The sequence below is a fragment of the Colletotrichum gloeosporioides genome, assembly GCF_011800055.1.
Source record: "Colletotrichum gloeosporioides strain Lc1 chromosome Unknown consensus_50, whole genome shotgun sequence".
NCBI classification, from domain to species: Eukaryota; Fungi; Ascomycota; class Sordariomycetes; order Glomerellales; family Glomerellaceae; genus Colletotrichum; species Colletotrichum gloeosporioides.
The window spans coordinates 1056451-1072916 of NW_025544695.1; the positions used below are offsets into that span (position 1 = coordinate 1056451).

A 16466-nucleotide genomic window follows, 5' to 3' on the forward strand; every position below is an offset into this window, starting at 1 on the left:
GAAGTGCTCCCCCCGTCCCCCCCGACCCCACGCATCAAATCAGCTTTCAAAAAAAAATGTTGTCTGATCTCGATCGATCCGTGCTTGGCAGACGGCCTGGAAGGCCTGGAAAGGGGTAGGGAAAGGGAGAGCAGAGAGCGTACACGTATTCGCAAACGGAACAAACCCCCCAAACTTCAACACATTCGCGAAAAGAAACACACACAGAGAGAAACTCGACGTCTGCCTAGCCGCTTGGCCCCCCGTAATGTCAAGACCGAACCTTGACAAACTCCCAAAGTCAACCTCCCCCTCTCCCTTACGAAAATGCAATGTTCGAGACGCCATGACACGCTGTTCCTTTCCCCCCACGGCCAATTTCTATTCTCCATCCTGCCTAAACTTCCCATCACCAAGCACACTAAAACACACCGCCAACCTCAAAAAGAGAAGCAAAAGTACCTACCTACCTTAAACAAGCTGTCCTGACGAACGACAGACAACCCGTAGCCATAATTAAACAGACTTTGCCCACCCCGAGAATGACGGGATGGGAAAGGAAAGCCCGCTACCGAGGAGAAAAGACACACTTCTTCCCCTCATCTAACCACAGCATTCCCATGCCACAACGGCCGTAAGCGAGGATGGATCCCCCATTTCCCACCGAGGCCCCATCCCCCAGAACCCAAAACACCTCACAACGGCATCACAATCTCCCCATAAACAGCAGATAACTGCATCATCATTGTCATAATGAAATAAAAGACAAACTTGTTCGCCCCGCCCCCGTCCGGCAAATGTTTGTTTGCCCACGGGATGCAGCACAGAACGGCTTGCCCTCCTCTTGTTTGTCTCATAAGCTTCGTCAAGATAGCAACAAAATATGCTCATAAAGTCAAAACGCCGGTTCCCCGTAGACCTGGCCACCCCGGCCGGGCCACGCCAAAACATGAATGAGGTCTCTCTACTCTCCCTCACATGGTTCTCTGGGTTCGTCCGTCCACCCATTACCCAAGGAACAACAGAGAATTCCCCTCCCGGCCCATGCCATTCCACACACAGATGATCATGCTTCACGTCAATGCTTAATCCTGCCATGCTCCCCCCGGCTTGCGGACATCAAGGCCCTCCCGCAATGCTCATTCTCCAACACATGCAATTGCCGCCGATTGCCCATGCTACTACTGGTTCACGTCCAACGCCATTAAGAAATGAAATGCTTGTGGAGATGAGCGAATGACACTTCTGTTCCCTCCCAGTTCTGTGCTGTGATACCATTCATCTTGAGAAACAAAAAGAAAACTTTTTTTTGCCTATGGTCTTTTCTCGACTCTTGCTTTCATCTCATGTCGGATTGATCCCAGTTCTATGCTCCTTCCCGTCCTCGACATGTGGTATATGCTGCTGTCCGTTCCCATTCAAAAGTCAACTACCCGGCTCCTAGGCTCTCGGGGTGACACACATGCCCATATTCGCCGTCCCAGTGCAATGATTATCCCATACAAAGGAAATTGAAATGCCCGTTGGTATCCCTAAAAAAAACCTCGCATCCTTCAAGGAAAGCGGGTGAGCGAAAGAAAAATAGTCGTAGACTACACCAGGAAGTTCTCATCCATGCCAGTTGTACGCCGCAGTCGAATGCCAAAAGGGGTATTGATCGCACATTAGATCCAAAAAACTGGCGCGCGCTGTGGGAATTCTGTCTTTTTTGGTTTCGGCCGTGTCATTTCGTCCCGGGGCTGCGAGCCCGGGGATGTTGTCGTTAAATCTCTGTCGATACTGATACAAAACTTGGTTGAAAAGGAAACGAATTTATGCCAAGAAGTGAAGGTCGGAGGGTTGTAGCATGGTACAGAGAGGAACGCGGTTGGCCCAATCAGAGTGGGCGCTTAGCCCAATGAGCCGTCGTAGCTCGATTTGTCCATGCTGGACTTGGGGCTGATGTTATTGGAGCGAGTCCCAAAGATGTTGGAGACGCGTCCGATGCCTCGCGGCTTGCTGTTAGTACTGGTGTTGTCCGCGTTGTCCTCGGGGTTCTCAAAGAGAACCGTCTGGACAGAGTCGACGCTGACACGGGTGAATAGTGTGGAGAAGAGGTACTGCTCGCCATTGTGATCAAACAGCGGCAAGGTGCGGTAGCCACGCTTAAGGCCACTGAGCTTGGCGGTGTGCGTCGCAATTGGAGGCCGGTCATTGTAGCTCTCGCCGTTGTGGGAGAGCTTGACGGACAGACGTACGAAGATGAGTTCGGGGAACTTGGTCGTGACCTTGAACGTGAACTTGCCGTCAAAGATGGGGTTGAAGCCGTTCTCCTGAATGATCTGGGTTCTGTACTTGAGAGGCGAATCCGAGACCGACGCCATGGTGGGGTCCACCTCCATCTTGTCCCTCTTGTCGTTGGGGTGGAACACTTCAACCTCCACGTACGGGTCAACGGGCTTGTTGGCCGGCATGCCGTTGGGTCGCATGAGTTGCTGCGCCGAGATCACGTCGATGCTGAAAGTCACCTCCTTGCGCTCTCGCTTGCCAGACCATTCCTCAGGCAACCTCTTGATCTCTCGGAGCTCGGTAGGCTTCAGCACATATCCGGATCTGTCGGTGCCGCTTTCGTACATGGCCTGGTTGATTTGCATGCCGAGGTCGAATGTCTGCCAGTTCAGAGCCGCCATTTGCACACCCTTGCGCCAGTAGCTGATCGGGTTGAAGTTGTTCGAGGTGATTCTGGTGCGGTCGGGGTAGACACGCATCATGTAGCGCATGTTGTGACGGTCCATGGCTACTCTGTCCTCCTTGAGACGGCTGTTTCTGAAGAAACTCGATTCCATGAAGGAGAAGATGTGGTTGTAGGCCTTCGCATCAGCAGTGTCGAATCCACCGAACTTGAGTCCTGCACAGTAGACACCCAAATCTCCAAGCACCTTGACCGTCTTGTTCGAAGACCTCTTCGCGGGCACACGCTCGCCGGCGCTGTCGTTGTCGCTGGTACTACTGCTCAACGCGTCCTGGACCTCACCCTCGGTAATGGTGTTAACACGGCTCTTGCTGACCAATCGTCGAGTGGAGTGGCTCGGGCTGAGGATCGGGCTCTGAGGCAGAGATTGCGAGGGGATGACGCTATTGTCGAGCTGTACAGGCTTCGGGTATGGTGAGGTAAGGCTATTGCCTCGTCGACGACCGGTGGTCTCCGCCGGCTTGGGCTCCTCCTTCGGCTGAGGGCGCTTAACCTTGATGAGGACACGCTCCTTGAGCTGCTCGGGGGTCGGGAGTCTGTCAGAAGAGGGGTCAAGAGGTTCGGTGACAAGTCGGGAACCGAAAGTCTCCTTGATGATGCGGGCCATCTCGGCCTGCTGCGGCGGAGAGCAGTGCACCTCCAGGGAGATCCAAAGGGGGTAGCGGGTTTTGACGAAGGCGTACTTGTTGATGGTCGTCATGGTTTCCTGGAAGCTGATCGAGGTCGTAAGAGTTCTGCCATGGTTGACAGTAGGCTGGCCATCGGCGCCGTCCCAGCAGTCAACTTCGACACAGCGGCAGCCGCGGGCAAGGGCTGAGATGTAACCCTCGACGCTGGACAGACCGGCAACCTGGCGGCCGAGCAGGTAAGTGTTGTGAGAGCTAGAGATAAAATACTCGTTCAAAGGTCGGTCCAGGGTATACTCCTTGGGTTCCTTGTAAACGGGCAGGTTGTAGGTGGAGGTCAGGAAGGCGGCAAAGGCGGCGTCGCCCATGCGGAGGCCATCGACGAGGAAAGCGTCAAGCTTCTCGGCATCCTTGGTACGGAACTTGCGCGAAAACTTGGCGTACAAGGCTTCCCAGGCGGCAAGGTCACCATCGATGTTCTCCCGCTGGACTTCGCGCAGGAAGCCGAGAAACTCCTTGAGGGTAAGGCCAAGGTCTGGAGAAGCCGCGATCTGGTTGTAGATCTGGCGAATGTCGTCACGACGTTTCATGTAACCCACAAAAGTCTGGAACTCGTAAAAGTTCAGACGACCCGTGTTGGTGACATCAGCCGCATGGAATTTGGCACGCAGCTGACTGGGCGAGGCATGGATGTGGAGATTCCGGCAGACCCGCTGAACCCCGTCAAAGTCAATGTCGCCTTCTTCAATGGGATTCGGGTGCTTTTCGCCGCCGAGGCACTGCTTGTTCATCTCGGTTACCCAGTAATCGCGGATCGCACGGTCATTAAACGCCATAAGCGAGGCCATCATGTCTTGTCGATGCTTGGAAATGGCTTCAAGTGTGGTGACCCAGTTGTAAAAGGTGCTGTCATCGTCGGCAACGAGATGCATCATCTTGGTCTTGGACTTGTCGGGCACGGCGTACATGATGGAGAACCACCGGCTCTCCTCAGATTCCGGAACGCCGTAGTCGATGCGGTACTGACGGATGTCGGAGCCGGTCCTGATCTCCTTGATGTCGTCAATGTATAGACACTTGTGGGGCCTGTTCTTATCCCATGAAATCTTGGCCGCTTCTTGATCGAAAACGAGGACGAAGCGCTTCTTCCAGTTCTTCTTGGAGACCTTCCTGATCCAGGTGCCCTTGAGCAGCTGGAACGGGATGACAGGGCCGGCAGTGGTGTTTGACGGGGAGGTGGAGCCGGCGAGTGAGGCTGTAGTGCTATTTGAGGAGGATTCTCTGAGAGCCCCGTCGAGGCCGCCGATCAGAGACCGGAGATCGTCCATCTCATCGACGAATTCATCGTCCGAATCGCTGTACGTGGCAAGGTCGGGTGGGGCCGTGTTGTTGCTGTCGCTTCTGCGCCGGAGCATGCCAGGACCGACACTACCATCACGGCTATTGGGCGCCGCTGAGGACGTCCTGCGCCGAGAGAACCTGGCAGTGGCTCGGTTGGAGAGGCGGCGGATGATGTTGTTACCCTTGCTCACAGCCTCTGACATGGCACTTGGACTGCCCACCAGGGTCTGGCCCAGCGAGTTGTCACTAGTTTTCCTTGACAGAACCGACTCTGGTAGTTGGAAAGAACCTGTAGAGAACTGGTCATCTACAAGCTCCCGTCCCCTGTGTTCAGGCGATGCCTGGACGGAGCTGTTGCTCGTCATGACGGCAGTCTCTGGAGACATGATGGGCGAGCCCTGTTGTGAGCTTGAGGCCACGGAGGAGGAGCTAATGGCTGAGGCTGGTATGGTAGACTGTGGTTGTGTTGCTGTTGCTGTTGTTGATGAGGGGAGATTTGTCTGTACACGGCTTGGGCGTGTGCGCCTGAGCTGTGAAGTCTGAGGTGTCATGGTAGGTTTGCAAAGGGGAGTTGGAGTCGATATGTGTTGTGTAGGAGTTGAAGTAGAGGACATGATGGTCGTGGGGGTAGCGTTCGCTACTGAGGAGCTTGGAGAGGTCCCAGGGGAGATCCAAGGCGGACGATCTGTCGTTTATATGCAAATGGTGAGTGTTGGAGACGGCATCCTTGGAGAGGTGGTCGTGTGGAACGGCCCGTAGAGGGTTAGAGAATGCGGGGAATGCGTGGGAGAAGTCGATCCTGAGATATAGAGGTGGGCGTTCCACACACACGGTGCCTATCTGGCAGGCTGGGATTGCTCAGGAGGGAAGCAGCAAGCGTGGGGAGAGCGGTGATCGTCTGCAGCGCCGGGCTGGGGTCGGCGGCGCGCTGTGCGATGGGATGCGATGCGGCACTCTCAAGACGTGACGAGAGACCACGCGGGTGGTAAGGTATGGCGTGGAAGGTCGTCAACGGAGGTCGTACAGGGTACTGACACTGCAGGAGAGGAGAGGCAGGCGTGGCAGGGCGGACGGGCAGTGTAGGATGGGCCAATTGTGGCCGCAGTTGTGCGTCCTTCGTCTCGGAGCTCCTGTCTCTGTCTTTTGCTGTAGTGGCCTAAAAGCAGCACTGCAGAAGCTCACGGCAAAAAGACGATCGAGTGATGTGGCAGGCGGTATGCAGGTCGCTGAATGGGGCGTATGTCCAAGTTGGGGTCGAGGGAACCGACAGCATTGGCAGGCCGCAATGCAATGTTCCCGCAGCGGATGCTCGTTCGTTTTTTTTTTCTGGTCCCCCTCTACAGTCTTCTCCGTAAGTCCCTTGCCAGCTGGTTGCTGGAGTTGCAGGTTCCAGATACAATCCCAAGTCGGGCAGGGTCGTGTCCGGCAGAGAATCGAACGTGAATCGGGTGGAAGGTGGTTCGGCGCAACAAGAGTATGGTTGCTCGGGAGGGTGCGCGCGGGCGCAACACGCGAAGCAGCAGTTGCAGATGAGTCAATGGGGAGATTCCTCGGATCGGGAAGTCCCAGTCTGTTGCACACAATGAGTTTCTCTTCTGATTTTGAATTTGTCTTCTCGCGCAGCAGTATGCCGTGTGCGGGTGCGCGGGTATGCGAGTGCAAGTTGAGAATGGAAAATGGTTGTGGGTGGTTGTTATGTAGTTGGACCAGCAATGAATGTATGTGTAAGGCCAGTCGTCGGGCAGTGGTGGTGGAGGTTTATGAGTCGAGGTGCAGTGAGTGCGGGTGCGGTGCGAGCGACTTGGACTGGCGGACTGAACACGGACGGGAGTGTGTGGTGGCAGTCAAGTCTTATGTGGGTGGGAGCCGTAGTTGGGGCCGGGAAATTATGAGTAGAACGGAGCGGGAAGGAGGCATAGCCAAGAGCTTTATTTTGGAGAAGGGCAAAGACCACCAGGAGCAAAAAAAAAGATGTCAGGGTCAGGAGAGGAGAGAGGGTGGAAACGAAGGGAAACGAACAAGTCCAGCGCCGGTAGGGTACGGATAGGTAAGGTAGGTACCGGCACCAAGACGCCCAAGCCAGCGCCAGCACCAGGTGCTCAAGTTAAGTCAAGGAGAGGTGTGTGTGTGTGTGTGTGTGTAAGGCAAGGCGAGGCAACGTACCTCACTTGGACTACGTAGCGCGTGCCGGGTCGAGGTAAGGTATCCGTACTCTTGGTGGAGGGGACTGACTGACTGAGAGGTGAGGTACCTCCTCTGTAAAAAGTAGCGTAGAGCAAGGTCTGATTGCGAGAGCCGGGAGTCCCATTAGAGAATCCAGCGCAGGTGCCAATCCCATCCAGGTCCCCCGGGGCAGTGACAAGGAACGACAACCCTGGTCCGTCAGTGAGAGACACAGTGGACAGGTGGACAGCGCAATGCATTCGAATTGGGGGGACAAAAACACAGGGCACACAGAAAGACAGAGAGACAGCGAGAGAGCGAGCCAGGGGGGGAGGACTTCCACAGAGCTGTGCTTGCAGGGAAGGTGTGGAGGCAAAACGGGAGCGAGCCAAGATGGGCGCCCAGATGGATGGGAAGGAGGATGAGGAGGGAAGCAGTACGTACCTGGGTTTGCAGTAGCGCCGTCATGTACCCTCAGGCGCGGCGCTCATACAGAATTGTAAGGCAAGGTACGGATGCGATGCGCTGCCCTGCCCTGCGGATTTGAATGTGGAGGGGGTGCCGGGACGAGAGGGGAGCAGAGACAGAGGAGGAGGGCAACTGAGGGAGTGCGACGTGGTAGTGGTGTAAGGCCAAAGGCTCGTGGGTACGGATATTCATTCGCAATGGGCTATCCAGCAGCATGTGTAATGTAGCCAAAATTATGAGGAGGAGCACCAGGACCGGACGAGGAATGCGGAAGACGCTGCGCGCGAGCGCACACACACAACGCACACACTGATCATATCTCTTCGTACCTCGCCTTGCTGCACTTACACACACATAACACAGACATTGACAGAAAGCTCTGAGTGTACGGGGAAGAGCGGGAGAGAAAGGGAAAGAGGCCCAGAGAGAGGATGACACAAACAGAGAGAGAGAGAGAGAGAGAGTGCGAGAGAAGCAGACAACAAAACGGTACGTACCGCTTCAAGAACCACACAGCGACACACACAGAGAACAGAGAACAAAATAAAATACGTGAAAAGCGGACGAAGGACGAGGGCAAAATGGGGAAATAGGAGGGCAATGGGGCGTCAGTCGGGAGAGGCGCTAGTCCGTCATGGGCAGGATACGTACTGCCCAAGGTATTTTAGGTATTCTTCCCTTTTCTTCCGTCCTTCACTTTGACAAGGCTCAGAGGGAAGAAACAACCCCATGTCCGTCACCATCAAGTGAGCCAGCCATATCCACCATCGTCTCTTATTTTGTGTGTGTTTCTCTCGATTTCTAGTGTACCACTCTACAAAACTACAAAGGTCGACAGGCGGAGCCAATGGGCTGCGTGCCGACCTGGGGGAGATGGTAACGCAGAGTCGCGCGCAAGGCCGAGATGGAGACGCCGGGCAGCGTAAGAATGGAACATCAGAATGGAACATGGTCCTGGAGGGGCAGACAGCGTCTGAACCGACAAGGGTAGGGAAAGGTACGAGGTAGACAGCGGCACGGGTCAGTCAGGTCCCCCTCCGCTCCCCTCGTCCACCGCGCGACACTGCGAACACACAGAAGAAAGACGTTGAACCACCACGACAGCTCAGGGCAGTGAGAGATACATTCGAAAATGGGGAGCTGGGCAGAAACAAGGGAACCTCGAGCCGGGGAGACAGAGGTGAGGGCAAGTGAGGGCAGGGTGTGTCGTCATCGGCGGCAGAAAAAGGGGCGTGCCGATAGAATGATTGACGAATGAGCGGACAGGGGCCCAGCAGCAGACAGACAGCAGCGAGCAGGGAGAAGCCGAAGGAGGGTGCAGGGGCCAAAAGCTGGTAGAAAATAAAAACACAGAAAAAAAAGAAGACAGAGAAGGGAAAAAAAAACCTTCAGGAACTCGGTGTCTTGGGTCCCCGACCAGGGGTACCATCGTCCACCAGGGGAGCTCGGAATACGTATCTTTTTCTGCCCCCCAAGTTCCGGGCTCGCGATACGCAAAGGGGCTCTGGGGAACCCAAGGGAGGCCTGAAGTAGAAGGGAAAAGAACAATTCCAATCCCAGGAACGGCTGTGAGTAAGGATCATGGGTAGTCCAAGGACGGCCCAAGGTACAGTACGAAGCAGGTACAACGCCATGTGCACAGCTCTCGATCAGACAGGGATCCCGCTGGCATGGGAAAGGAGGGTGAGTGAGGTGGGCGTGTGAGTGAGTTCTCTGGGCGTACCTTAGCAGTCAGTGTCAGTGTCTCTGTCTCTGTCTCGTCTCTTGGAGAGGCAGCGCCAGCCAGCCAGACACACTCGTCCGGCAGTGGCTTCCCTGTGGCACCCAACTGGCAACAGCACCTCAGTGAAGTGAAGTGACACTGCCCTGGCAACCTAGGCACGTCGAGGACACTGATGCTGGGCTGGCACTGGCTTGCTGCAGCCCTGGACGGCGCCGATGATGAGCTGTGCCTTCCACTACAGGCTTCCACGGCTGTATCTTCTTTCGTCTCAAGGTCAAGGCCATCTCAAGACCTCATTTGCCTCCTTCAGGGGGCGGGCTGTACATGTACAGCACAGCTGCAGTCGGCCAACAAAGGATGAGGTGTGCAACGGTAATAATAATAAACCTGATGCTGGGCTTCGTCGTTGCCTTGTCTTGCTCTGCCTCGCCCGTCATCTGCCTCGCGTTGCCTTACCGGCTTCCTGCTGCTTTGCCCTGTGCTGTGTAACGATGACTGCGCGGGTGGATGCCGTTGCAGTGGTGAGGTGGGATATGTCTTGGGATGGTGACGGCGGGAGCTTACCTGTCTGGGTAGGTGGTTGGCAGATGGTGGTGAGTTGGAGGCGATGCTTTACACCTCAGCGGTGCCTCTGAGAACAGAGAACCTGCCTACCTCACTGCCATGTTTTGTTTGCGGTGTAGGTACGTATCTCCAAAGACGGTACGGTGAGAGTCTGAGCAGCTCAGAGTCAGCGGGACGGTGAGGAAGGCAAGCAGTGGAGGGGGCTGCACTCGTTGCAGCTTCCTCGCTGGGCAGATACTGGCAAGATTGAGAGTGACTTCCAACGCCCTCAACTTGTGACGATGGCGAAGTGAGGTCAGACTGACATGATCCAATCTTGTCCTCCGCTAAAAGCAGGTGCCGACGAACCGTAATTGGTGTCTGGCTTCCTCTAGATGAGGTACGGCAATGGCAAGTACCAAGCAGCGAACCTCGACCACGTTCACGGCCGCACCACGTCCGTCCCGTCCCCCGTCTTGTCCAGTCCTGTTTCTCCCCCAGACCATTACGTCGGTCGGCGCCTTCCAAGGCCCGTCCGTCCTCTGACGGCAACAGAGCAACGCTGAACATCAATCTCGCCGCCTTCCAGTTGCCAACAATCGACAACTGCCAATGCCAATCCTCCTCGTCCCATTCTACTTGCGTTTGCCTCGCGTGCCGAACCTCCGTTGCTGCCGCCGTGCTCATCCTCGTCCATCTTCCCCAGGGAACATTGACTTTTTTTTTTTTTTTCGTCCCAGCTTGTCTCCCTTTGTTGTGTCCAGCTGACCTCAACCTTTTTCCAGCTGCAACAAAGTCAAAAACATGCGGCTGCAACTTTTCATTCGCTACACGGCGGATACGCTCATTTCGACACACGATCGGCGGTTATTTTCTGCTCATCACACCTCCACCTACCTGGTTGACCCCGTCTTATTCCAACGTTGCCCAACGCTCTTACCAAACCACTGCCTACCGGCCTCATGTCGTTGCTGATGATCCATTCGTTATCCGTTCAACCGCTTCAAGTCTATGGAGTACATGGAGTTACTGCGTACGCAACCAAACTTGTCCGACAGCCGGCCCAGCATTGCCTGCTCTGTACAGACTCGCCTTGCGAACCTTGCGCTACCCGCACTCGGACGCTGGTGTGGTCAGCCGGTCGTCGCATGCGGCCGTGGGGGCGCGAGCGACATGTCCAAGGCATATTCGTACATATTGCACCAACCAGCCAAGATATGGCCTTTTACACGCGATACCGATGCCACTGACGGTGCTGATTAGTGGGAAAGGGAACGGATCCAAGCTAGGTATCGTCGTCACTCAAAGCAGCCAACCGTCAACAACGAGCGCTACCTTACCTCTCGGTGCCTCGCCTCATCCTCAGTACCTACATTACCTCAGGTGAGCTGCCTCTGCCAAGGTACCTCACACGTTCCTCCCTTCCCTCGCGGCTCGGGACTGCTGCACCAAACGGAAACAAGCCAGCCATTCGCACGACAACTGCCTTCAGAAGGCACTCCTCCACTCTGGCGATAACGCCGCCGTGGCTATTACTGGACACCAGTCTCCATCCATGATCCCGTCTGCAACTGTTCTGACGAATCTCCCATTGCTGGCCCTGCAAGCACAGCTTGACAGGGATTCTGCCTCGAAACCACCGAAACCAGCACCTTCCCGACCGCTGCCTTCAATTTCAGAGGTACAATCCAGAAATACCACAGCTGCACACGGCTCTCGGAGGAGCAGGTAACACATTCGTCTCTTCGCCTCACAACATGCCTTCCCTCGGCGCTCTTTTGCCTCTTTTGTTCTCAAGCTCAATGGCCCAAACAAACGTGCGAGGGAAGATGCCATCTCCAAAAGATACGTTGCAATCGCCAGGCCGCAAGGGCTTGAGTCGACCAAGGCATCAATCTCTATTATTGCTCTTGCAGCAGGGAATATCGTAACGACACTGGCACCGGATGTCATGGACCGTCACTCACGCATTGCTCGTTTGCCTTTTCTTGCTTCGCAGCCACAGCGATCCGCCATCGACATTCAGTGACACACCCTTTTTACCATGTTGATCGGCGAAATCCCATGGGGCGGCGCCTGTCGCCGGAAGCTGCGTGGCTGCTCCGGCCCCCCAGAAACCACGTCCAAACAAGATGGCACCCCTGGCTGGGCCCTGGAGCGGCTCTGTTGATCAGGTCTCACCGTCTCCCAGCCAGAAAAGTCGGGGTCTACAGAGTACGTCGATAGCGACTCATCGCTACATTGGTAATGAATGTCACTGACAGGCTGGATCTGACGGGGAAGGATTGCCAATCAAACAGCGCGGGCTTCCCTCGGGCTCACAGATGATCAGGGCCCTTTCTCATTTCTTGCTGGCGCGTTTCCAGCGATAACCTACGTGTGCCACGGCCGGCCGTGATCAGCCACACGCCATGCCACACAGGACACTACACGGGTAGATTCTTTTAGAGTTCTGCTGGGTCGTCGTCGTCGTCTCAAGGTCCCAAGGTCCCAATGTCACTTTTGTTTGAAAGCCTGCGACACTGTCGGCTGCATCTCAATTGGTCGACTGCAACTACCCAATGCTCATCACACCTTACGTACGCGGCCACTACGTATGCACCGGCTGGGACTGGCCACAAGATAACATGCCGACGCAAAGAACAAGCACTTCATCAAACATATCTTGCTTGAGTCGCTGGTGGTTGCCGAGATCGGGTGGTTCCAGGCATCTGGGCGTACTGCATCAGACTAGCCTGCTCATCCTCCGAAGCTCCCATTCCATGGGGTGACTCACGAGTGTTTCTGTTTATTTTCCCCCATATTGTGGGAGAGAGTCACCAACGACGAGCCTTGCAACTTGGTGCCGGTCTGCCAGGGGTGGTTTCTAAGATGCGTTAACCCTTCCGCTCTACCGGGCCCATTGCTCTGATGCGAGGCCTTTCACTGTCCATCTTAGCCCCATAAAATGAATGAATCCATCTGCCTGGACATCCATCGTCGCCCGGGCGCCGTGGGATTCCCGCGTGCCAGGACAAAAAAGAGAGACAGGAACAGAAAGGGGCCCCATATTAAAGCTGAGCCCCGAAATAACCTTGAGAAATAACCCAAAAAAAGAAGGCAAGAATCTTATCATGCACCGCATGCAGTACGCCCCGAGACGCTGTTGCCCTACACTGCCATCATCCTCGTTCCTCGTAATTTTTCAACAAGATAATCTGGGGGCTAGGTAGAGAGAAGGCATCACCCAGCGAGTGACGTGGCAACTGCAACAGTTGCAACAGGTTTATCTCGGCTTCTCTGGACAATGTGACAATCAAGACGGCCCAACAGGACAGCCAACTTCCAACAGCAGGCCGCTTTTCCATGACCCGAAACAAGACGTTGATCCGGGCCGGAAGCACAACGACAATAACAACCATCCGGCGAAAGCATGTCGCGTCGTCCTGGGGGGGATCGAGCCTGCGCAAACAAGAAAGTACTTGTACCCTGCCGGGTACGGTAGGCAATTGCGTTATCGTCGCCAATCCGTGGGATGGGATTGTCACTGAGGTGCTGTCAGCCACTGCCACTGCCACGGCAGCGTCGTAGTGGCTTCGTCACTTTGTACATTCGGTACATCCAAAGGTACATTGATATTGCGATTCTGTCATTGTATCATGCAGCGCAGGTACCTCGGTAGGGAACCGTGGGAATGCGAGTTGTGGGGTAAGTAGCATCGCACAGAGGCTCCGGAAATGGGGGAAAGGCACTCACAGTGAGAGTGACTCGTTGGAATTGGCCCTCTTCCCAGACATTCGCAGAAATGAGAGATTTGGACGGGGAGGGGGAAAACGGCGCCATCTTTGAGAAGGGTCACGTCAGAGCCCCTCGTATCCTCCCTCTAAGCATCTCTGTCAGTCGCGTTGTGTTGGTCTGACTGTTGGTTGTTGTGTCGCTCGCATTCGTACGTGGGGAACCTTTCTTTCGAGTAAGAAATTGGTTGACTAGAACCAGTCAAGCCACACTTGCTGTGGATAGAGTGCGCCGGACAGGCGTTAGCATGCCTGATCAGCATGAGCTGCTGGCCCGTCCGGTTGTCCGCAGAGGCGGCGCCAACGCCGCACGCCTTTTTTTCTTTTTTTTTCCTTTTTTTTAAAAAAAAAAAAAAAACACCTTGGAGGAGGGAAAGGGCATCGATAGTGGTGACGGTCGCCATTTTGCGTTGGCGTGCTCGACGTACATGCTGCTGTGTCTTGGTCTGCCATAACTTGCTGGAGAATGTTGCAAGAGACGAAGGTGCAATCTTGGTCGGATCCGAAACAGGAGCTCGACAAGCAGCTATTCAGCCCCAGGTCCCCGTAGGCTATTCAATCTGAAAAGCTCTGGGTGTGTCTTTGTCTCTGTTCCCCGAATGAAAGGGTCGAATGCCCGAGAGGCATTGGGGGTGAGTGTATCCAGCCCGGTGTTCCTGTTTCAACGGGCAAAAATGCGGTCGAGAAACCCATCGAGAATAGTGCGTGTACCTGTCGAGTGGTGTACGTCTGCTTCGCTCAAACAACCGAGTCCGCCTGCTCTGTACGACGAAACCAGCCCAGCTCAGAAGAACGCCTTGCCAGGATGACTTTCCAAGGCGAAGGATTGAAGCAGGCAGCGGAAGCAGACCTGAGCTTCAACTGTTCCTGTTGGATGGCTGACACCCAATCGCCTTCGTCTTGTCGTTGCGTTCCCGGTCAGCGTTGGCATTGTGCCGTGTGGCTGTTACAGTGGAATGCGGAGGTAAGGAACTCCACGGTTGCATCTCCGTGAAATCCCTTGGGCAGAGAGCACTGCAGAAGGAAAAGGCGTTGGTACCATGCGCTAAGCCTCCCAGAGAGTACTTTTGGTCGTCGAGGGTTGCACCAGTACCAGCGAAGCAGAGGTATCAGACTTGCTGCTGCTGCTACTGCTGCAGCAGCATTACATCTGGGGACGTTCAGATGCAGCCTTGTCGACGGGCCCCTGTCCAACCACGCAACTCCGCATCATCGGCGCCGTAAAAGCGTCACCTGAGCGGGCGGGATTGGCTGGCTGGTGCTTGATGACTCCTGCGAGAGCGGGTACACACATCTTGCAGCAAATCTGCTGTTTCTGATGCGCTGCAGTCGTTTGTTGCGCTGCTGGCACGTCTGAAGCGCATCTTGGTTGCCCTGTCCTGATGCGATGTGACGATCAAGACACGCTGGCTTACGAGTTTAGCGACCAACAGGACCTCCACAAGCACATGACAAACGACAACGACGACGAAAACACCGCGGTCATCCTCCAATGCTTGCTCGGAGACTTGGACCCTGTGCGCCTTTTCGCAGCCCCGTCCAACCACGAAGCGTCCTCGAGACGTCGCATGTCAGTGACAGGCGGTCCGCAGTCCCTTGGAGTAGTCTGAAGCTGAGGCGCTAACAGTGCCCATCCCTCTGTATCACAAGTGGACAACCGTTGGTACCGCCCAGGGACCAACATGGCCGCGCTGCGGGGTTCGAGGAAATCACTCGAGACCAGGGGTTGATTTGATGGACATTGACTTCCTTCACGCCGCCTTGTGGCTGGACAATCGCAGACGGGTGCATCACACCGACATTTGGTATTGCGAAAAGTGCCCGGATGAGACGCATCATGTGGTCTCGTATACCATGTCGGCGGCATTTTCTTAGCAAATCGCTCGCATGCCGGAATTACTGACCTGGAGAGAAGTTTCGCTGCTGCGCGGAATGAATGCCATGCCATATCCGCCTCGATATTCTGGATTTTTGTTGGCGCAAGCCTGGCGTACTGATAACCAGCTGGCGGCGTTATGCAACCAACGCTCGCTTCATGTATGTCATGGCACATGGCATGGCATGGCAGGACAGACGGGTTTGTGCTTTGCGAAGACCATCTCTGCCTGTGATGAGATGAACGCGGTAAACGACAGGCGTCAGGGTGCGTAGGGTGAGTTGCAGTTGCAACTAACTCTACGAGCCGATAACCGTCTTCGCTGCGCAGGCAGGGAATCAGTCCCAAGCAGTCGGACCATGATAGCCGCCAGAGGAACTCTTATTTGATGGTGGTATTACGAATGGCGGCAGCCATGGTCCCCTGCAATAGCCCATGCCAGAGGTCGCATTTTTGAAGACCCGACTCGCTGCATCTCCATATCTCCTTTTTTTTTCTTCCTTACCCCGTCAGTTTTGTTTGATGAGCAAGAGACACTGCAACTGCAACTGCAACTCCAACTCTAGTTCGGTGGCTCGCCGACGAAGAACGTGGGAGAGAATGGCCAATCGGCCGAGACCACCCCTGACGACCGGCCGCCGACCGGGCCCTGAGAGTCCCTGAGCGCGACCGACTCGCATCCCACGGCCAGCGGGCAGGGAGTCGGAGTCAGTAGCAGGTCTGCTTTAAGCCTCTTCCCGCTTTGCTGGGAGACCCGTACGAACATAATGGTAGGTTACCGTCGTGTTTGTCTTGAGAAATTGCGACACGAGGGGCACGTTGGGCACTGTCTCACACACGAGGCCACTCCATTCCCAGCGGCGTAGTTTTGTCGCACCCAGCAGAGCGGGACAAGGGCAGGAAATGGCACACTCTGTTGTTGACTCTGGGCCGAGATCTGGGAGTTTTGGCGCGCCGATCTTGTCTCTCAAAGTATGTGATCCGATGAAGAAAGAGTCACGGTGTGATGATGTCTTTCAAACCATGCATTTGGCGAAGCAAGGCCGTGGTTGGTCGGACGTCGTGGTGTTTATTGCGTTCCCTGTATCTTGGTTCTGCTCACCGCCGGGTGTGTTTCGGAAGGAGGCTCTTTCAATCTTGTGCGCGGGAAGAAACACCACGTGAGTGGCCAGGTGGAAGGTAGTGTAGGTAGGTATGTCGCTGGTGTTGTGGATGACGGAACCGAGTCCGACCGGGAGGTGTA

At 55.2% G+C, this 16466-nt stretch overlaps 1 protein-coding gene across 1 annotated transcript; it reads right to left on the bottom strand.

Moving 5' to 3' along the window:
* Positions 1-1868: 1868 nt before the first annotated feature.
* On the bottom strand, positions 1869-5063 carry GCG54_00000801 (1-phosphatidylinositol 4 5-bisphosphate phosphodiesterase 1; the record flags this gene model as incomplete). Its single annotated transcript, XM_045400933.1, has 1 exon — positions 1869-5063. The coding sequence occupies one exon, from the start codon at positions 5061-5063 to the stop codon at positions 1869-1871; it is 3195 nt and encodes a 1064-aa protein (XP_045263606.1).
* Between the last annotated feature and the right edge of the window lie 11403 nt (positions 5064-16466).